At 40.8% G+C, this 22,514-nt stretch overlaps 1 protein-coding gene across 1 annotated transcript in view; it reads left to right on the forward strand.

Moving 5' to 3' along the window:
• RCL1 (RNA terminal phosphate cyclase like 1) overlaps positions 1-15,758 on the forward strand; it is a 33,847-nt gene extending 18,089 nt beyond the window's left edge. Inside the window, exons 8-9 of the mRNA XM_040089976.1 lie at positions 9,004-9,107; positions 15,445-15,758. Coding sequence (XP_039945910.1) covers positions 9,004-9,107; positions 15,445-15,595 — 255 coding nt within the window. The 3' untranslated portion in view covers positions 15,596-15,758. The remainder of the gene's footprint in view (positions 1-9,003; positions 9,108-15,444) is intronic.
• The last annotated feature ends 6,756 nt before the right edge of the window (positions 15,759-22,514 follow it).

Consider the following 22,514-nt stretch of genomic DNA (forward strand, 5'->3'; position numbering starts at 1 on the left):
AATTGTTTTAATGGGTTGTTGGAAGGGAGCTAGGATGGTGTTTACTTATCCATCCTAAGTTCATTGCAATTTTCTTCATCATAGATATTTTTCTTTATTAAAAATTATTTTCATCTGTAGTAAGAATTTTAGTGGATGAGCAGCTTTCAGTGTTACAAATAATTTGGCAAATAGCACCATGATGAGTTTCTGTTTTAATAAAGAACCTTCCAGCGGCTTTGTTTTATATTTCCACAAATGTTTAAATAACTGTATTTTAGTATTGATGAAACACGTTTAGCCTTTAGGAGGCAGTAATCTACAAATTTTGCTCATTATTTAAAACAACAAGTAGTTACTCTGAACTGTAATAACCTATGTGACTTTGCAAAGTGTTAAAACTGCCATTACTTGGATTTTCTATTAGGGAATGTAGTTAAATATAAAAAAGCGCCTCAGGCTCATAAATCACACCCATACCTGCGTTAGATTTCTAATATGTGCCTATATTATTTTTCCCTTTCTTTGTTGCAAATCTTTCACCTGTTTGAATTATCAGTTGGCCACTTTCTCCAGTCTTCCATTAATATTTTGTCTTTGTTTATTCAGTATATAAACCATGTTGCTAAAGGACTTTTCTAGCCCAGGCTTCCTGTCTCACAAAAATGCCACCACCAAAATGTTCTTCCTGGGTTGCTGGGTACAATCTGGAACCCTTTTGTTTGAATGTTCAGCATGTGTGGGGAATGTAGTCACAACTAGTGACTGAAACATCTATTTCTGCAATAATGTAGTGTCATGTAGTTATTTTTATTTCAGGCATGAACTGTAAAAATCTTTCAGTACATTTGTTTGTGTAAATGTCCTGGAAGACATCTTTAGGTAGTCAGGTGTCCAGAGACATCAAAAATCCTGTTTCCACATACTTTAATCAGCAACAATAAGTATTTTTTTTCCTTTGGAAACCATTCAACACTTGACTAATTAAAACTAGTGATGGAATTTGTCCAGATATTATGTTTCTCACAGAGTCAGATATCAGAGAGCGTATGAAATGAAGAGGGCTGGAAAGGCCTAAAGCAAGTAACTTTCTGCTTTAGTGTATAACAGCCATTTAAATATGATGAGTCAAATTCTGCAAAGGATAGTGAGACTCTTAAGACAACAGGAAAAAAAAGTTTGAGGAGGAAGCAGGGTCAGACAAGTCTTTGAATCATAAAGTAATAGGCTTTCAGTGTCTTTGAAGGTCAGGTTCTGAGTGAATCTTGCTTGCTATGGTAGTTCTGGTGCTCCTGGAAGATTACACTGTGTGTGGCTGACTAATGTCCAAGAGTGACTGAAAAATGCTGAGCAGCATACAGACTATTTGTCCTTCACTACAGCAGGTCACTGTGGAAAAGTTCTAGTTTGCCTGCATTTTTGGCTATTGTGCTACATTTTCACTGCAGCATTTAGTCATTATTTAGTGAATTCCCCTCTCCCTCCATCAGGTGCAACATGATGTGTTTTGTTATGTAGTTTTCCTGAATAAATACTTGAATTTATGTACCATACACATGGTCCTACAGTGCTAGCCTGAATTTTTAAAGATAAAGTTTCTTTCCCATTTTCTTTCTTTTGTATTTTTGGGGGTTAGTTGTTTTGGGATGGGGTTTTTTAGGGCTTGTTTTTTGGACATTTGTATTTTTTGTTTGGGGTGGAGGTTTTTGTATGTTTGGTCTTTTGGGGGTTTTTTGTTAGGTCAGTTTGATTTAGTGTTGAACCCAGAGAGGATATAAAAACATGTTGTGAAGTGCACAGTGTTTGTTTAGTTTAACGTACTATTTTTTAATTTTCTTTGCATAGGTAAGGTGTTTAGTGAAACTAAAAATATGAAAAACCAAGGATAGATTGCTCTGAACAGGCAATCTTTAAGTCCCACATCTTTTTATCACCTACTTGTTGAATACAGGGCTCAAGGGAGAATTCCTTTTCCTGTTTTTAGATCTTCTCTTTATGAGATTATTTCACCATCTGTTTTTGCCAGTACGTACTATGCTGTGGGAGCCAGGAAGGGTTGACCAGACAAAGGCACCCTGAGAGCACTGGAGACAATTCTCTGTAAAAGGGCTTTAGGTGTTGAGATCATCCACAAATCTGCTGGAGTTGGAGTTACTGATGAAAGGGGTCCAGGGACATTTTGTAAAGTGCTTGCTATTGTGTAAACTTTTTCACCTAGGAAATATAAGGATTTGAGTCTTGCTAAATGTCCTTTACTACGCCTTCAACAAGATATTAAATAGGTTGCAGGATTCTTGGAATCAGGAGAGCTTTTTTAATGCACTTTTTGATGGAAAGATGTCAGAGCTAATTGACTAATAATAAGTGGCACAGTGCCTTAATTGCCGTGGCTCTGCAAGAGGGGTCAATGGAGTGACTGATTAGCATTGTCATTACAAATCCATATGCATCTCTTTCTGAAGCTTAATTGTAGAAGCCCAGTAAGGATTTTAACTCTTGTCTTTGAAAGCCATTATTTATGGGAGCTTTATGTAGAAGTAATTGGCAGAACGGAAAGGCCTGGAAGAACTGGAGAAGGATTTAATTTTTATATTCTTTGTAATAACGAAAAATAGGGAAGTACCTATTTAAGGCTGAGTTCTTTAATGAAGAAAGACCGAGTTGCTCAGGGACCTTGAAGGGGCAGGAGGGCTAAAGCTGTTTGTTTTATTGAACTAGTGCTAATATGAATGAAGTATTTCATCGATGTGTTAAGTTTCAAGACGGTCTTACTTCAGTGTGGTAAGGCTTTGCTGTATTCTTCTGGAAAAAAACCCAACCCCCAAAAAACAAAATACAAACCACATGCAATAATTTGTTACCCTTTGCATAACAAATTATTGAGTCCTGCAAATATGTACCACACAGGTGAGGGAGGAAATTGTGTGTATGCCAAAATATAACTAACACTCAAATAAAACTGGGCTCAAGCTCAGAAGAATAAACCTTTTTGAAATGGTGTTGTACAATATGCAGAGTTGTTACATTTGTATGTACATGTCAGCTGTATTACTTGTATAACATTTAAAAAGGAATGGGTCTTTAAGTGATCTGTGTCTAATTGTCACAACTAGCTGGATGTAGCTCTGTAGTCAGTGTAAACAACAATGGAGAGACTGCCACAGACTGAATTAATACAGTCTGGAAGCTGCATTCTACATTGCTAATGAGTGCCAGCTATTTTGGAACAAATGTACCTTCGCTCTTACTTTGCCCACCCCATTTCTTTTGGGAGGGTTGTTTTTAATTTTTGACTCTTGAGTAAGTGGCAGGCGGATTGATAGAAAAAAAATCTTGGCCTCCTTGGGAGTGTTTAGTCCTCCACTTGGCAGAAGTTGCTGTTCAGTCATTAGATTATAAGCAATCACTTAATGTCACTGTCTGGGAACTGCCTTTGTAGGAATGGTGTTGCAAATGAATGGTTTAGATCACTTAAATCACTGGCAAAATTATTGTCAAAAGCAAGATTTTTTATAAATTTGTTGACATGCAACAAAGTTTGATGGTGAGGTTCACTATTGCTTATTACATAGATGAAGCACACAAAGAAAAATTTGGATTAGAATGAATCTACAATGATTTGTGCAGAGAATGGGAATGCAAAAAGGGTAAGGATGGGAAAGGAGAAGACTGCAAAAGGTGTAAGGGATGTCCTCCCTCTGGGTCACAAAACTGGACCCCTTGCAAAATGTAGCCTCAGACTTGATCACAATTTGTATAAAGAATGCAGCACCATTTAATCACTGACTACTGGAATGCTGACACAATCACATACTTTACTATAAAGTGCATGTGCACCAGTGCACGCAGTATAGGGAGCAAGCAAGATAAGGTAGAGACCTGCATGCAGTCACAGAGCTTTGGTCTTTTTGTGGTGACAGAGATGGGGCAGGATAGTTCATGTGACTGGAATGTTGTCATAAAGACATAAAGGCATAAAGAGGAGAGACACACCAGGACAGTTGTCCTCTGTGTGAGGCAGCACCTGGAATGTATCAAGCTCTGTCTTGGAGTGGACAATGAGCTTGTGGGTCAGGATAAAAGGGCCGACTTCGTAAGGGTGACACTGTTGTGGGTGTTTGCTTCCTGATGGGGAGGACAAAGTGAATGAGGCCATCTACAGGCAGCATGAAGCAGTCTCTAAGTCACAGGCCCTGGTTCTTTTGTGGGACTTTAACTACCCCAACATCTGCTGCAGAACCAGCGCAGTGAAACATGAATAGCCCAGGAGGTTCCTGGAAAGCATGGATGCCAATTTCCTGACACAGGTAGTGGAGGATCCCACAGGGAATGGTGTGCTGCTCAACTGATACAAACCAGAAAAGTTTGCTGGAGGTTTGACCATGAGAGTGTGGAATTCAGTACCGAATGCGGAGAAAGCAGGACAGCAAGTAAGTTTATAACCACAGACTTCAGGAGGTCTTACTTTAGCTTCTACAGGGAGATCTTAATGGAGACTGTTGTGGGGACAAACCCCACAGGGTCCAAGAGACCCTGAGGGGTCCAAGAGAGTTGATTGATATTCAGAGATCACTTCCTGCAGGTTCAAGAACAGTGCTTCCAAATGTGCAAGAAATTGGGCAAAGGGGAAGAGATCTGATGGATAAATAAAGATCTCCTCCTGGTAATCCATCAAGGGTAAGCAGAAAATACACAGGAACTGGAAGCAGGGTCAGGTCACTTGCAATGAATATAGAGAGGTTGTCAGAGTAAGTAGAAAAGAGACAAGGAAAGCCAAGATCCACCTGGAATTAAGTGTGGCAAAGAATATCAAGGACAATAAGAAAGTCTTTTTCAAATACATCAATAGCAAAATAAAAAGGATAATATGGGCCCGATACTAAATGGAAGTGAGACCCTTTTAACAGAGGACACAGAGATGGCAGAGTTGGTGAATACTGCCTTTGCATCATCATCACAGACAAGACCAGCCCTCAGGGATCTCTGACCCAGGAGACTAGTGAGAAGGAAGGGTTGAAGGAACACTTTCCATTGCCTGGAGGACCGAGCTGGAGTCAGGCAAGCCTGGAATCCACAAGCCCATGGGCCCTGATGGGATGCACCCACCAGTGCTGAGAGAGCTGAGAGACCAAGGTGGGGAATTTACAACCATCTTTGAAATGCTGTGGTGATCAGAAGTGCCTGAAGACTAGAAGAAAGCAAATGTCACTCCAGTCTTGAAAAAGGGCAAGCAGGATGACCCAAGAAGCTACCAGCCAGTCAGCCTCAGCTCAATCCTTGGAAAGGTGATTCTGGGGGCCATTTCTATCCACATGGAGGACAAGAAGGTGAACAGGAGTAGTCAGCATGTCATTAAACGTAAATCCTACTTGACTGGCCTGCTTCCCTTATATAATGAAACAACTGAATGGATGGATGAGGGGAAAGCAGTGAATATCGTCTACCTTGACTTCAGCAAGGCTTTTGACACTGTCTCTCACAACATCCTCATAGGCAAGCTCAGGAAGTGTGGATTAGATGAGTAGACAGGGAGGTGGATTGAGAGCTGGTTGAATGGGAGGCCCCAGGGGCTTGTAATCAGTAACACAGGGTCTGGCTGGAGGTCTTAGTGATGTCCCCAAAGGCTAAATATGGGCCACCATAACTTCTCCACCAATAACTTGAACAAATGCACAAATGTCTACTTCGTGAGTACACTCACGACACAAAGCTGGGAGCAGTGGCCAATACCTGAGGGGGCCATGCAGACCTTCAGAGGGACCTCAACAGGTGGGAGAGATGGGCAGAGAAGAACCACCTGAAACTCAGCAAAGGCAAATGCAGTGTCCTGCACATGGGGAAGAATAACCATGGGCGTTAGCAGAGGCTGGGAACTGATCCACTGGGGAATAGCTCTTTGTATCCTGGTAGACAACAAGCTGTCCATGAGCCAGCAGTGTGTCCTGGTGGCCAAGAAGGCCAGTGATATCCTGGGGTGCATTAGGAAGAACACTGACAGCAGATTGACTGAGGTATTCCTGCCCCTTTACTCAGCCCTGGTGAGACCACATACAGAGTGTTGTGTCCAGTTCTCAGGACAAGAGAGACAAGGGGCTCCTGGAGCAAGTCCGGAGGAGATGACGAAGATGATTAAAGGATGGGAGCATCTCTTTTATGAGGAAAGGCCAAGAGAGCTGCACCTATTTGGTGTTGAGAAGAGATGATTGAGAGGGGACCTTATCAATAAATTTGAAGTAGGATGCCAGGAAGATGGACCCAAGCTCTTCTTGGTGGTGCCAGGCAGTAGGGCAAGAGGCGACAGACAGAAACTGGATGCATGGGAAGTTCCACCCAAATATAAGGAAGATATAGTGAAGGTGATTGCACACTTGCACAGGTTGTAGAGTCTCACTCACTGGAGATATTCAAGAACTGTCTGGATGCAGTGTGTGCCATGTATTCTCGGGTGATCCTGCTTGAGTGGGGAGGTTGGACCAGCTGACCTCCTGTGATCCCTTCCAATCTTAACTGTTCTGTGATTCTGTGACTAACATTTACAAAATGATTCAATAACATTTTCTATAAACTCAGTAGTAACTTAGTTGGAAAATTAGGAGATGGCAACATTCATACTATGCTTGCTGTAGTGTATTTAAGTCAATTCATATATGCGCACACATAGACGTAAAGATGTATATGAAAAGGTAAAAAATTCCCCTCAAGTTTAATAAAATATGTCCACTGTTTGTACCTGTCAACATGTGGAGGGTTAAGCTTTGAGGATTGAGTGTGTCAACCCAGGCCCTCTCAACAGCTTTTGGTGATTGTTCTCCAAGTACTGTTCAACTTCAAGATGTGTTCTACTTAGAGGGAGGTGCTGGTGCAACCTGCTGTGGCCTTGGAGAACCCAGAGATCCTCACTTCGTACTGCTGTCTAGAGGGTTGCGAGATGTTTGGCTTTAGCCTTCCGTCATCCTCTGTTCTGGCCACAGTCTGGGTCAGTTGTTAGTGGAATTTTTGTCAAAAGGTGCAGGAACAATAGTATTGTTCCTCCTGGGCTGTGAATAATGTTCCAAGGCTGTCCTTTAGGAAACAGCAGTTTGTTAGGCAGAAGTTCCTAGGAACACACTGCTTAACTTGATCTTTGATGGCCCAAAGGTCAAGGTCAGTGTCTAATGAGAATTCATGAGACCACAGAGTGGCTCAAGGGGATGGGGGGAATGCACCACCATGAGTGGGCATAAGAGGTTGCTACTGCACAGCAGTACTGGGGATAACTGGTTCACTGCAGCAGGAAAATGTATGTAAGCAGTTAGGACATAATAGATTTATTGTGTTTTGATACATTTCTTAGGACGTGGTTGTCTCCATGCTGCTTGAAGCTTTTGTATAAAGTTGGTTATAAAAGTAGATGCTTTATAATGTTTTCAGCTGTAGAGAAATGAAACAAGCTCAGAAAATGTGAAGTTTTCATCCAGGTAATGAGAAGCATTTTGAATTACTAACCGAACTACAACCACCAAAAGTCCAGAGTCAGGAATACTTCTTGTATGTGTTTCTCATTGACAAATACAACTGGTGAGATCTGTGGCTTTAGATTGCACCAGCAAATTCTGCAACTACCCTGTTACCTCAAGATAAAGCACAATTTTTATCGATCCCATAGGAGGCATTTGGTATGGCAAGTTCACACAATTAAAAGGGCAAGTGCTGCTGTAAGAGCATGTTTTAGGAGTTGTGTCATGGTAGTGAGTGAAATAGACCTACTTACTTTGATGTACTTGTGTACTTCATTGCATGAAATGCAGAGGCTTTTTTTAGAACAATGGAGCTGAGGCTTGTCACACAGAAGGCCATCTTGAAAATTAAATCTTCAGTATCCCCCCTTGGAAAGGCTCTCCCTTTCTGCCTCTCACTGAGTAAATGTGCTGAAGTTGTCACATTGGCTGATTATCTTATTGATGTAGGCCGAAATTTCTTTTCTCCCTTGAATTCTTGGATAATGTTATGTCCTGAAATGATGATAGGTTACCTTCCTTGTCAATAAAGGTAGCTGTCAGTTTACCTCATTAGAGAATTTGGTTTTTGAAAGATGAATTTTTAGTTTGACACTCTCTAGAGTCTATTCAGAGGACTTAGCATTAGGCTTGATGCAGAAGAAAACTGTTCATAGATTTCATGTGGCTGTGGATCACTATGAATATAACGACAGTCCAAAATAATGTCAGATTTTTTTTTCTATTTTCAGTGGTTTTGCACAGCAGTTGTTGGTAAATTCTCTCTACAGCATCCATGACTGAAAGTATCCCTTTAAATTTATATTCCAGCTTTGTAAACAATTCTAATTTCTAATTCTAGCCTTCCAGTTCTAATTAATAATAGTAAACATTATATAAAAAATAGCATCATAGTAAACACCTTCCACATACAGAACAATTTACCTTGCATATGACCTGCTACAGTCAGATAGGTACATGAGTATTTGTGGTTCTACTTAATTTTATGTATGGCTTTTTCCCTTAGCAATAAAAAAATTCTTCCATTTCAGTTATGGACAAAAATGTTTTACAAGTGTAAACCCACAAAAGTTTGCAGCAACAGTTTTTGTGGATAAGTGTTAAATAACTTTTAACTTGCTCTTTTGCATCTGCTAACACTGAACTATTCATCCAAAAGTAACTATTGTTATCATAAAGTGCTGGAATTCATGGATCTTCAGATGCATGTGAACTAGAACTAATATTCTCTTTTCAATTTACTGCAAAAAAAAAAATCAGTGTTTACATTCGGAGATGTTAAAACAGATTAGGAGGGATGTTCAATGTGACCTTCTTATGGCTTTTGTTTTAGTTCTGTTCTTTTCCCAGCCTGACATGTGAAATCAATTTGTCACTGTTAAAAAATCTAGATTTTTATTGTCTTGTCCCTTAAAAACTGGGAGTGGTATTTCAGCCTTTTAAGTATATCTTTTGCCTTTGTTGCTCTCCTCTCATCCCAGTTTCTGGTTTGCACAGAGATTAATTATTAAAACATTTTGGTTTGCAGGGAGGCTGTGTAGATTCAACAAATCAGAGCCTTGCTCTGCTCCTTATGACCCTTGGACAGCGGGATGTTTCCAAAATTCTGTTGGGACCTCTGTCTCCATACACGTATGTTCTTTTGTTCAGTTCAATTACACAGTCTTGTTTTAATTCACTAGTTTTATTGCACAGCTGTTTTTATATATGAAAGACTTTGCCTGTGGTAACAAATAGAACAAATTGTACCTGACTTCAAATGAGACAAGGGGTGTAAGTTGCCTAAAGTTTGTTTCTACATGTTAGATGATTCCCTTACTGTTCTATATTATTCCTGTTTCTGAGAATTGCAGAGACAGGGTTTATTGATGGTTCTTGACCTGGAATGTATGTCATACATCAGTTGGCTTTTTGTTGCCTAGTGTACATGACTATGTTTTCCCTAGTGATCTCTCTGTAGCTGTGTCATTAAATGTCATATTTCAGAAGGCTAGCCAAAATCTAAAGCAATGATTTTTCCTATGAAACAGCTTAAGGCTTCAACTTATGGAGCTATGTGCTATTTCAAGGTTTTATTGGACAGCAGAATCCCATCTGATCCTTCAGTCTCAGTTTTTACTAAAGCTTTGTGTGTAGCTGGTAGTTGTTAAGAAGATAGGGGAAAAAAAAAAATCTTATATTGCTAGTTGTAAACACAGGTTACAGAATCACAGAATCATCAAGGTTGGAAAAGCCATCTAAGATCATCAAGTACAACTTTTGACTGAACACTGTTTCTCAACTAGACCATAGTGCGAGGTAGGGTTGTTTCTTCAACACTCCCAGATTGTGACTCCGCCACCACCATGGGTGGCCCATTTCAATTCTTAACTACCCTTGCAGTGAAAAAACTCTTCCTGATGTCCAATCTGAACCTTCACTGGTGCAGCTTGAGTCCATTTCCTCTAGTCCTGTTGGTTGCTGCCTGGGAGAAGAGACCAAACCCTCACCTCACCTTCCTTTCAGGCAGCTGTAGAGAGCAATAAGGTCACCCCTGAGCCTCCTTTTCTCCAGGCTAAACACACCCAGCTCTTTCAGCTGCTCCTCACAGGACTTGTGCTCCAGACTCTTCCTCAGCTCCATAGCCTTTCTCTGGTCTCCCTCTAGCACCTCAATGTCTTTTTTGCTTCTTCATTTTGGAGTAAAGGGCCCAGAACAGAACACAGGATTTGAGGTGTGGCCTCACCAGTGCCAAGTTCAGTGGACAGTCCCTGCCCTGGTCCTGCTGGCCACACTGTTGCTGGTACAGGCCAGGATGCCATTGGCCTTCTTGGCCACCTGGGCACACCCTGGCTCATGTTCAGTCACTGTCACAGCACCCCCAGGTCCTTTTCCTGTGGGCAGCTTTGCAGCCACTCTGCGCCAGCCTGTGGAGCTGCCTGGGGTTGTTGTGGCCCAAGGGCAGGACCCAGCACTGGGCATTGTTCAACCTCACACCATGGCCCCAGCCCATGATCCAGCCTGTCCAGATCCCCCTGCAGAGCCTTCCTGCCCTCCAACAGATCAACATTCCCACCCAGCTCGGTGCTGTCTGTGAACTGACTGAGGCTGCACTCAATGTCCTCATCCAGATCATCCATGAAGAACAGAACTGGCCCCTGTACTGAGCCCTTGGAACACCACTGGTGACTGGCCACCAGCTGGGTGTATCTCCATCCACCACCAACCTCTGGGCTCAGCCATACAGATAGTTTTTTACCCAGCAGAGAGGGTGCCCATCCAAGCCATGGGCTATTTCCAGTTCCCTGGATCCTCCTTCTCACCCTGCTGGTATGAGCATCACATTGGCCAAATTCCAGTCCTCTGGGACCTGCTCAGTTAGCCAGGACTGGTGCTACATGATGGACAGCAGCTTGGTTAGCGCTTCTGCGAGCTCCCTCAGTGCACTTCAATGAATCCCATGCAATCCCATAGACTTCTGAATGTCTAATTGGCTCAGTACTTCATCGTGTATCATAGAAGATCTATTCTGCTCCTGGTACCTCAGCTCAGGGGGCTGGTTGCCCTGAGGATAGGAGTCTTACTGTTAAAGACTGAGGCAAAGCAGACATTAAGTACCTCAGCCCTCTCCTTGTCATTGATGACAGCGTTCCTTTCCACACCCAGTAAAGCACAGAGACTTTCCTTGGCTTTCCTCTAGTTTTATTTATAAAACCACGTTTTTGTTATCTTTCACAGCAGTGGCCAAATTGAGTTCTAGGAGAAACTGGTTAGGGAAGACAGTATCTACGACCAAAAAAAAAAAAAAAAAAAAAAAAAAAAAAAAAAAAATTCAGACTTGGAAGGGATTTACTAGATCACAGTTTCACAGTTATTTTTAGACACTGAGCAGTTATTTTAGTCAAACGGAGGGAGGTTTGTTTATCTGACAATGGCATCAAATAATAAGACTATGAACTGTCCTTTTTCGGTTATCATGGTACCGGTGCTGTATACGTGAAAGGTACAGTACTGTGATAACTGAAGAATGGTGGTGCCATCACATGAGAGCTAAAAATTACGTAACTGCTCTTCTCAACTCCTGATACTTTGGAAACAACATTCATCAGGTTTTGAGGGGAAGACAGGGAAGTGTCCCATTGCACAAAGGGGAAGTAATCCCCTGTAAAGTAAGTATTCATGTGGAAGGTTTCAGAAGAGTAGATATTAGTGTATGAAGTGCACAATTAAGCATATGAGACAATCCAATCACTTGTCATTGAGAGTATTTTTAAATTTTTTACTTTTTTTTTCTTCTTCCTTTTTTTTTTTTTTTCCTATGAAAATTAAGTAAATGCACTAGTTTATTTTGTAAGCAGGCTGAGTTCAAGTTGGTGGGTTGTCACTTCTTCCAAGTTGGGTATATGCAGCAGGGGTAAAGGTCAGGAGTACACATATTGAAGCAGCACATCGTAAAATCTATAATTCTGTGAGAATCTGTGACTCATCAGTCCTGTGAGGATCTGTTCAGATAGAATGCAGCTTTTTATATAGCACCCCCATGCCCTCAACTAGGGCTGCTTATAAATGACTGGTAAATTTGGCTCCCAAGCAACTACTTGGATACACAAGCTTATGAAGTAAATTGCAGTATTGCTGTGTTCCATGTCCTTGTCCCTTCTTTTTTTCTCACTGACATCTCTGCATTTAACACTTTCACCCTATAGAATCTGAAGTTATTTAAAAGTTATGTTATTGATTCGGGATGGTCTTACATATCTCTGAGGCAATCTGCTAAGTAGCTCTGCAGGGTGAATGTAGGAATATTGCTCACAATGCTATGTATACTTTCTCGTGCACCTTCCTGGACTGATAACTTGTCTCAGCACAGACACCAGCTCTCTCATCTCTCAAATGGACTAACAGTTGAAAGGAAGAACTGAAAAGCACCTTTTCTTCCATGCCTTCCCAGCTTTGACTTCCCTGGCTAGCATAATATAGCATGAATGTGACGGTTCAGCTGGCTGCTGAGGGCATCACATGGGAGCAAAATGCTTTGGAATATGTCCATTAGAATGAGGAAATGTCTTATTTTCAATGGAGACATGTGTTGCCTCAACTAACAGTGGGGAATGGAAGGGCAGGCAGCATCATCAGCAGGGCTGTTCTGAGTGGCAGTGAGGCTACCAGTCTGCATGACCAGCAGCTGTCTGCATTACCATCTTCTTAGCATCATGTTTCACAGAAGCAAGTACTTTTCTGTCAAGCTGAGCTTAAAATCAAATGCAGGGTTCTGGCCATGCCACTGACTCACAGAGGTCAGTCTGGCAGGGTGGACCTGTCTGCATGCAGGTGGATCAGCATGAGCCAGGGGTACATGAAGGACAGCAACAGGAAAGCCCGAGTGCCCCAATCCATGGCTTTGCAAGGGTTTAGGGGCTTCAGGAGGTGGGGTTAGGGTGGCTCTGCCCAGCCAAGCTGACTCTTTCAGTTGATTCCCTCCCTGGGGATGCTCACCCCCAGCTCCTCAGTCTGTCTCCTGCTGGGGAGATCTCTGGCAGCAATCAGGAGAGCAGCGCTGGGGCTGCCACTGCTGCCAGGCAAAGCCCTGTGCACGCCTCAGGGCAGCTGAACCAAGAATGCACAGGTCTTCTCTCACACTGGTCTGTTAGTTGTTTGCTTTGCCCAATATGTGAAGTTCTTGTGTACTTTTTGGTAATTCTTAGCAGTCTTTGGGGAAATGTCAGCTCTTAGATAAACAGGCCTTTTACTCTTGTTGTTGTTGGCTTTAAGGCCTCCAGTGTGGCTCATGTAGCTGTCCCTGCACCTAAGGAGCAGCTCTGTTCAGCTGCTGCCTTCTCTTGCCTGAACACACAGTGTAAATTTTCAGCAAAATAAACCTTCTTTAACCCACTCCCTCAGTCCTCCAGCCTGTGCCTGTGTGGTTGGTGAAGCCTGCACTTTTATTTGAGGTGCCCACCTGTAACCCAGACTAACCTCAGAGCTAATACAAGCCTGCTTTCTGTCACACACCCCTATCTTCCCCCCTCTTTCTCTTCTATTTTCAGGGCTCATACCACTTGGGCTTCCACTACTACAGGACAAAGCTGGCCTTTTGCTACTTCTGCATTCTCCTCTGATGTCCCCAGGCAGTCTCCCCCTTGCTCACAGTGAGTCTTTCCCATGTACATGAGGGCTGATATTTTTCTCACTCTGCCTTTATTCAAAATAAGAGGCAGAGATGCAGGGTAGCCCACCTATGTGCAAAGAGATATGGACTGAACTGATCCTGCCAACATGTTGCAGTTTTCTGATCACCTTTTAGGACTTTTTTCCTGAGTCTCTGGATCCACATGGCCTCTGGCATTTTTACAGTTTGTTCTGTGCCTTTCTTGCAGTTCAGCATGCCACTCCTGCTGTTTTGGGCTTGGCTGCTTTCTTGTCCCATTGCCAAAGCCTGTGAGAGGACCCAGCTGAGGTAAAGGCTTATACAGAGCTTGTTGTCTGTCAGCTTTACTGAAGCATTTGTGCCAGCATATGCCCATTTGCCTACTACAGCTGCAACCACAAACCTTGCAGCAAGGGAGGCATAGAAGAAAAAGTGCTTTTCAGTTCTTCCTTTCAACTGTTTTTGAGAGATGAGAGAGCTGGTGTCTGTGCTGAGACAAGTTATCAATCCAGGAAAGTGGAGGAGAAAGTATACATGGCATTGTGAGCAATGTTCCTACATTCACCCTGCAGAGCTATTTAGCAGATTGCCTCAGAGATATATAAGATCATCCCAAGTACACACCAGTATCAGTAAAGCAGCCTCTCTTTTTCCAGCTCCTGCCATTTTCCTCCTTTCCTATGCATGTATCTTGAGTGCAGGAGTAGCAGCATGCCCAGCTGAAGTGTATAAAGCAATTTTGCTCCTGCAATCTTCCTTGTGCCCCTTCACAATTTCTGTGAACAGGAGCTGCCAAGGGGCTTTTAGGGACCTCATGATGTCTCAGCAGGGACAGGCTTAGGCTTTTGGTCTTTTTCTTGTTTTGTGGGTACTTGATTTGTTGTAATGATGTATGTGTGATTAGCTTGCAATTATGCTTTCAGCATGTAGAGTAGACAAGCCAATGTGTGAACTGGATATCCACGTTCCCTTTCATTAAACTAAGAAAAGCATATACCAATTGCTGGAGGAGATTAAATCTTAGTTCAAGACTGCAGACTCGCTTGTGGCCATGACTGGAAGAGTGCAAACTTCTGTCAGGAGCAATTACAAATTTTCCTTTGTAGTCTTTTGGTGCAATTGCATGTTCCCTCTTTTGGAGAAGCCAGCAAAAATGTTTTTGGGGGTGTTTTTGGGTTTTTTTTCCTTTTTAAATAGTTTTTCATGTTACTTACCCTGCAGCCAGTGTTTGTTTAGGCTTAGTGTGATTGTTTAGTTTCTTCTTGCCTTTCTGTCTGAAATGATGAAAGGATTTTTTTTTTTCCTGAAAATGAGAAAACAGGAAGAATTCTGAGTCTCAATGTAATTCTAATGAAACATTTAACTGAGAATCCAGTAATCAGCCAGAAATCAAACACATGCTTTGGGATCTCTCTTAAAGTATGCTCCCAATCTTTTGGCTATCCTTGTTTATGTTTTATTTCTGCTTTAAACATTGGGCAGGGGAAAGGAGTTGGTATGGGGTTCATATAGCCCTGATGAAGAGTCAGCATCAGGAGTAAATTACCTTGCCTGGCTACATTTCTCTCCTTTCTCTCTTCGTCCCTCACAATTTTGTCTTGCTGTTTTACCAGCTGTTCCTCTCTCTGCTTATACAGAGAGTGCAGAAGTTTCAGTAGGGGTCACTAGCTACTTCTACAATACAAGTGAGAACAGTGTTTGGAGCTTGTAGCCCTGTTTGTATGTACTAAGCAATATTTTTGTATTTCATTCACCATGCTCATTGCTGGAATCTGTGTTAGTACGTAATTCTATTGGACTTTCTGTTTTATTTCTTAAACTGTATTATTTTCTCTCATTCAGAATTGAGTTTCTGCGACACCTCAGAAGCTTCTTCCAGATCATGTTTAAAATTGAAACAAAGACTGCTGAGGAAGAGCACGTGGGTGGGGAGAAAGTCTTAATGACATGTGTTGGCATTGGATTTTGCAACCTCAGTAAAACTATAAGATAGAAAACATCTACAGACTTCATGGAAGACAGAAAATGCTGCAAAGATCTAATAAACCTACCCGTCTCTGTACTTATTCTGGCATAGGGAGACCTGTGGTGATTCCTGTGCAGGGGTAACCTAAGCTCACTGTATGTAATCAATAAACCTGACTTTAGACTATTTAGATCTGTTCTATTTATAAATGCAATGCCAGTATTCTGTGCTGTTTGGAGTGGCTCTCTGGAGTCTCAGCTGACTTGGGACTCTGCACTGTATTTCACTGAATGGAACACAAGTGCCTCATGTCACTGTGCTCTCAAGCCTTAATGAGGTGAGTGCTCTGGTTCTATGTATTTACTGTTTTCACTGGTAGCTTTTTCTGAAATGTTTAGATACAGAGGGAAAACAAAATTGACCAAAACAAACTTTGTATTGCAAAACAAATTGTCACAATGGAAATATTAGATTCTTGAGGTGATTGCAGAGATAATATTGGCATGAAAATTAAAGGTATAACAGCAGTTCTTTGTTTACACATTGTATGTAGAATTTGTCAGATGCTCCATTCCTGTTTACATTTACTAAATTCACAGATTCACAACATAGTCTGAATTGGAAAGAAACTGGAAGGATCACTGAGTTCAACTCTTAAGTGAATGGCCTGTATAGGGATTAAACCCATGACCTTGGCATTATTAGCACCATGCTTTAACCAGCTGAGCTCATCTCAGGGTTGCAGTTTCACAGAAAGAATAAAATATCTGTCTTTTACTTTTCCTGGTGTTAGAAAACTGCAGAAGAGATCACAGCCTATACTGACTTATTTTGGTCTCTTTTGCAAAGATGGGCTTGGGAGGAGAAACCTCCATGGCAGCTTTTTCCTTATCACATACATTCTTTTTAGGTTTGTCATGCTACACCATGTGGTTCGCAACTAGTTGTGAGTAGTAGCAAAAAAAGCTGTAGGCTTTGAGGAAGGAAAATATATTCAGTTCCACCATCATATTTTGTGCCTCTGCTCCCTTTTTAAAGTGTCAATAATTCTGTTTGGGCTGCGTGTTTGGATTGACAGATGCAAAAAAGTTTCTGTGAGGTTGTAAATATTTATCCATGAATGCTTCTGATAGATTCCAGACAAACCTGTTGAAATTAATGCTGAACTGCTGACACAAGGGAAGAAATTTATGTTTGACTTCAGACTATACTTCATGTGTCTGGAGAAAAATAAAACTGTCTCAAAAGCTAATATATAGAGAGAGCAGATACTAGTGACTGTGTTAAAATGGTTTTACAAACTTCCTCTGATGCCACTGTAAAGTGGACATTACCTCTTGTAGTATGACAAATATGTATTGTACCCAAAAAACTTTGACAAAGGTTCGGTATTTGCTTAGTGTTTTGTTAATATTTGCAGGCTGTGTGAGTAATTTTTTACTGTACTTTGTTCTTGTTGCAGTCTGTCAGACATGATTTGAAAAAAATAAAGTACTTTTTTCCTAAATAAGGTTTTATTTCCCTTTAAAGCAAAACACACAATTGGAAAAAAAAAAAATGGAAGCCTTTCCTGAGTCCTTCATAACATAAATGGCTATCTTGAACTGATAGATCAAAAAACCAGCCTTGGGAGTTGCCAGAGATGGAGGAAGGGAAAGGGTGAAGCCTTTCCTTATATTTTACCCCCTTTCCAAAATTTGACTTGCAGCTAAATAAAACAATAGAAAATGAAATAAAATAACTTGACTATATTTTTTTATATTTCAAGTTTGAAAAAGGTATATAGGCCTGAAAGAATTTAACTTGCTCCCCTGTCACTATGTAATGAATAAAATAGAAACTTTATGAATTAAAATTATCCAAAATACAAGGTGCCACTGATAAAAAGGTGGAGTGTACAAACAAAGATAAAAAGCCACTAGAATAAAAATATAAGGCTTACCTTAATTAAAGATTCAAGTTTGTGCCACAGCTCCAATTTCCAAAATTTGCTTAAGTAAAAAATTTTGAGTATTGTCCCAACTTCAGAAATGAAAAGCCTTATTATTTTTAAGCTTAACTATAAAGCTGTTTTTCCAAGTGTTCCAGTTGCACCAGGCATATGACAGCAATAAGTTGCCCAAACAGCAGATTCCTCAGCAATAATTGTCACACAATTACCTGTACTTAACCTCAGTGTTGAAACTGGACTGGTAAGCCTTAGCCCTGCTGCAAATTGCATAGCTCTGCGGCAGGAGGAAGCTATGCAGATATTTTATCCTGCAGATAAAAACTGTTTGTTTATCGGCAAAACAGCAATTGACATCTGTTTTGGTGGCCTGATCACACAAGGAAGTAAGATCGTTAAATTTTAGGCTGGACAGAGAAAATTAATTTTTGGTGAAAAAAATCGTAGTGTTGGTAGCTACAGACTTTATGGTAAAGATGATAGTTACTAGGAGACAAATCTTTAATCTCAGTCCAGCCATAGCAGAGTAACTTAAATTTGAAGTGATTAACTGTACATGAATAATCCTGTACTCTTTGAACTATCCATCAGTAATTCAGTTAATTCCTTTGGGTGAACAGCTCTGATCATGGAATCAGAATGGTTTTGGTTGGAAGAGGCCTTACATCTAGTTACATCCAGTTCCACCATCCCTCAAGCAGGTTGCTCAAAGACTCATTCAGACTGGCTTTGAACACTTCCAGGTTTTGGGCATCCACAACTACACTGGGTAACCTGTTAGAGCAGCTCACCACCCTCACAGTAAGTAATTTCTTCCTAATAGCTAATCTAAACATACCCTCTTTCAGTTTAACCACTTGTTCTGTCACTACATGCCCTTTCAAAAAGTTCCTTTCCAGTCTTCCTTTAGGTTCCATTAGGTACTGACTTAAAGGTACTGTAAGGTCTCCACAGAGTCTTCTCCAGGGTGTACAACCCAAATTTTCTCAGCCTGTCCTCATAAAGAGGAGAGGTGCTCCAACCATCGTATCTTTACTGTGGGCCTCCTCTGGCCTTGCTCCAAGAGGTCCAGATCTTATGTTGAGGTCCCCAGAGCTGGATGCAGCACTGCAGGTGCAGTCCCATGAGAGTGACAGTCACAGTGGTGATGTGAAAAGTATTTGTAAAATATGCCTTTACCTTGCATCTCCTGCCAATTTTGTAATACCTGTTGTCAAACTTTCTTATATGATGCTGTGATTGTAGTTTGACTGCATCTTCTGTGGTTATGTCAGGAAATTCATGTAGGACAGCTTGTGAAGTAGAAGAGATGATATTTGAAGCAAAATTGTTTCATTCCAAGCCAGTGCACTTTACCAAACGCATATGGCTAGAAGCCAGTGCAGTAACTGTCTGGAGAAGCACACAAGTAGGTAAATTAGCTAGGCGAAAACACTAAGTACACGGCTGTCTTGAGTAATGTTTTCAAAATAGTATTTTATTATCGCCAGAGCATAGATACTTTTTCTATAGATACTTTTTCTCTTCTTCCTCTTCCCCATAGGTGATACAGATTTTGTTTCAATCCACAGAGGCATAATTCTCTGCTTGTAAATTCTGACATTCACTTCCCTGTTTCTCAGTTATACTCTTGAGGCAGAAACCAGAGAAACCAGAGGCAAAAGATAAGAAAAATAACCAGATGCATAATTTTGTATATGAGTTTAGAGAGAGAGAGAGAGAGAGAGAGTATGGCAATCTCCACACTTTTATTTTGTATGTCTGATGTATGTCCACTTCCATTTAGTCTAGCTCTTAAGGGATCCCAAGTGAGACACACAACTGTGTCAGGGCAACTCTAAACAAAATAAAAATGTGGAAGGAACATCTTTTGCAGTTACTGCTTAGGTCTTGGTAAGGTGTATCTTAAAAGCGCATTCATGATGGGGTGTACAGTGTCTTCCTTTTTCCTGGTCTCTGAGCAACATTGACAAGCTCTGAAAAACACCTTTAACCTGCTGTCAGTGAGAGGGGTAAAAAGACAGAAAGTCCTGCAGGGAAGAGACTGTGTGGGCTGAACTGTGTGGTGACGGCATTGGATGAGTAACAGAAGTAAGTCATGCACTGTGTCACGGCATCACAATGTTCAAATAACACTTGGACTAGATATAAATTGAGTTGTGACATTGTTACAAGCAGAACTATTACGAAGATTTGTAGTAAATCAGTAGCAATAGATGTCAGGTGTTAGTGCTAATCTCTTTCCTGGAACAGTAAGATTATGTATATGCACAGAGAAGAGTGCCCAAAGCTGTATACTAGAGAGTATAGAGATACTCTGTGTGTGTATGTAAAAATAAGGAGACCCACAGAGGAAACCTGGTTTAAAGTGGTATTGATCAAGTGTGTACCCACAAGAAAACAAAGGCCCAAAGGAACTCTACATGAGGGTGAACAGTGGCTGGGTGCCCATGGAAATGAAGCAGCAACTGCTCTGCACAGCTGAGCACACAGAGGTAAGCTGTGTCTTTGCACATTTGTCCTCATGCTGTATGTCTGCCACATACACTCTTCTTGGTACCAGCTTGGCCATGCTTCCCTGCCAGCCTCTGCTGTGCTGTTCGCACAACAAACATCAGTGTTACTCTTTCCACAGTGAGCCCACAGTGAAAATCTGTAGGGCTTTGTGGAGACTGATCCATGTGAGGTATCTGGTGCTTAACTATGGATAAGCTAGTAGGATTAAGGGCTTGATTCCAGCGATCATTATTATATATCAATGACACATCCCATTTTGCAAAATGCAACAGGCTCAGGAGGGCACCCATCTTTGCAGGATGCCTCAGAAGTTACACATTTAAGAACAAATGCCTTACACCTTCTCACTGCATTTTTAACCTGCCACCACCTTGCTTCTTGAAAATTACTTAAATCTTTTTTCAAAGCTAAACCATCTCCAAGGATAAGAAAAAATTGCTTTAGCAATTTTTTGCATAAATGTAGATATATTTTTTTAAAATTTTTGATTATTGTGGATATATTCTGCAAGTTAAGACTATGTTTCTGAATGGTCATCCCTCAGTGCATCAGGACAAACAATTTTCTTTTTGTGTCTGGAAATACAGCTTTCATTCTGTATAATGCACTAAACATCTGCAAGATACATCCAGATCAAAGTATGCATGAGTTTTGATTATTCACTTTTTTTTTTTAATTATTTTTTTTAATTTTTTTTTTAACATCATGAAAGCGGGAGAAAAAAAAAGAGATGAAAACACCAGCCATACTGGTTTCTTTGCATGCCAGCATTCAGAAGGTGCCTGAAGCAGTAAGGCTTCCTGAAAGATTCGTAAAAGTATTTGTATTTAGAAACACATCTAAACATTCAGAATGGGATTGGAAAGAATTGCTACTGCAGTATGTTTCTGAGCATTGGTGGTAAAAAATTTACTTAATAATTCATACCACAAGTTTGTTATCCACTATTTTCACTTGACTTTTGGGACATAAGTAATCTACATAATATATTTTCAAAGAACACATCCACAATGAATCAAGGCAAAATAAGACAGACTAGGAAATGGTATTTCTGTTTCTCTTGGAAATGTGTTTGTCAGGTTGTTAGTAAAAATACTGTTTCTTCATCCTTAATGTCAGCAGCAAGTTTTGCCTTGAAATTGTGTCAAGGTCTTCTCTAGACTTTTCTAAGCAATGATGTATAAATTCAAAGTGAAGAGCTGTTTTGAAAGATCTGGCTTTTTCCATGCTATGTAGAGCATATTAGAATAACCAGCTATTAGACAACACCAGGCTTCTTGAGAGTTTCTTACTCAACAAGAGGGTGAGGAGGGCTAGTCTAAGGCTGCACCACCAGAGGTTGGATGTGGCAGCTGCCTAAAAAGTTTTTCGTCATTTTAGCTTGAAGTACAAATAAAGAATGAACATCTGTTGCAGTTTGCAGAGTTAAATAAGCACTGTTAGCAGATTTTTTTAAAACCTGTCAGAAGCAAAAGAAGAGTATACTTAACAGCCAGGGAGAAGGATATTGCAGAATCCTATTACCCTTTTTTTCCCTTCTCAGTATCACAAGTTTGCACAGAAAAGAGCAATTTTTGTCAGAAATTGTTGGATAGCTATTGAGACATTGTAAGGAAAATGCAAGAAATTACCAAAATTGTCACTTGCCTGACTGACACATGGAGTGAAAACTTAATCATATTTATGTTCATGGCATTTTCTTCACTGAATCACTTTCAAAGAAAGAGCTGCTATGAAAGAACTTGTCTGAAACTTTTCTTTTCACACCTTCCCAGATTTCAGTGGTCTCTCACTGATTTCCTCTGCCTCATGTCTTCTCTGTACAATAACAATGCTACTAATTAATATGCGATTTGCATTGTTATTGCCAAGTCATAGGCATATAAATATAAAAATATACATTGTTTGTGTTACATGTATTTTTATCCTCTGTACCAAATTCTGTGTTTTGAAGAACTGCTTTTGCGCCAGTGCTAGAGAAGAATGAAGTGATTCACAGGAAGCTGGACTAGAAAATACCAAGATTCATGGAACCTTAGGTCTGTGCAAATATTTGCCACACTTTATGATGGCTATAAGCTTCTTTGGGCTCTAAAAACCTGAATCTCCCTGGCTTATTTTTGCTCTTTTAAAAAAATGTTCGTTTTAATTTGAGGGTGGTGGTTGGTTGGTTGGTTGTTTTGGTGAAGTTTAAGTTCTTTATTTTGTTTTGTTCAACGAATTTATTTGGTTTATTTTGTCTACCTCTAAAGACTAAATTCTGCCAGTTTTGCTTGAGAAAGCTTTCCATTGTGGTAAATCCCTTTCTCCACTGAGCTCTTCTCACTTCTCCTATTAGATCCATGTTCTTTGCTCTATTGTACAAGCTGGAAGAACAGTCCCCACCATGCTGCAGTGGGACTCTGAGCTGCTACATCCTTTCATTTCTCTGTTCCCCATATGTATACAGAATCCTTTGCAGACTGTCCCCCTGGCTGCTCA

Source organism: Hirundo rustica, chromosome Z, assembly GCF_015227805.2.
Source record: "Hirundo rustica isolate bHirRus1 chromosome Z, bHirRus1.pri.v3, whole genome shotgun sequence".
In the NCBI taxonomy this organism is placed as follows: Eukaryota; Metazoa; Chordata; class Aves; order Passeriformes; family Hirundinidae; genus Hirundo; species Hirundo rustica.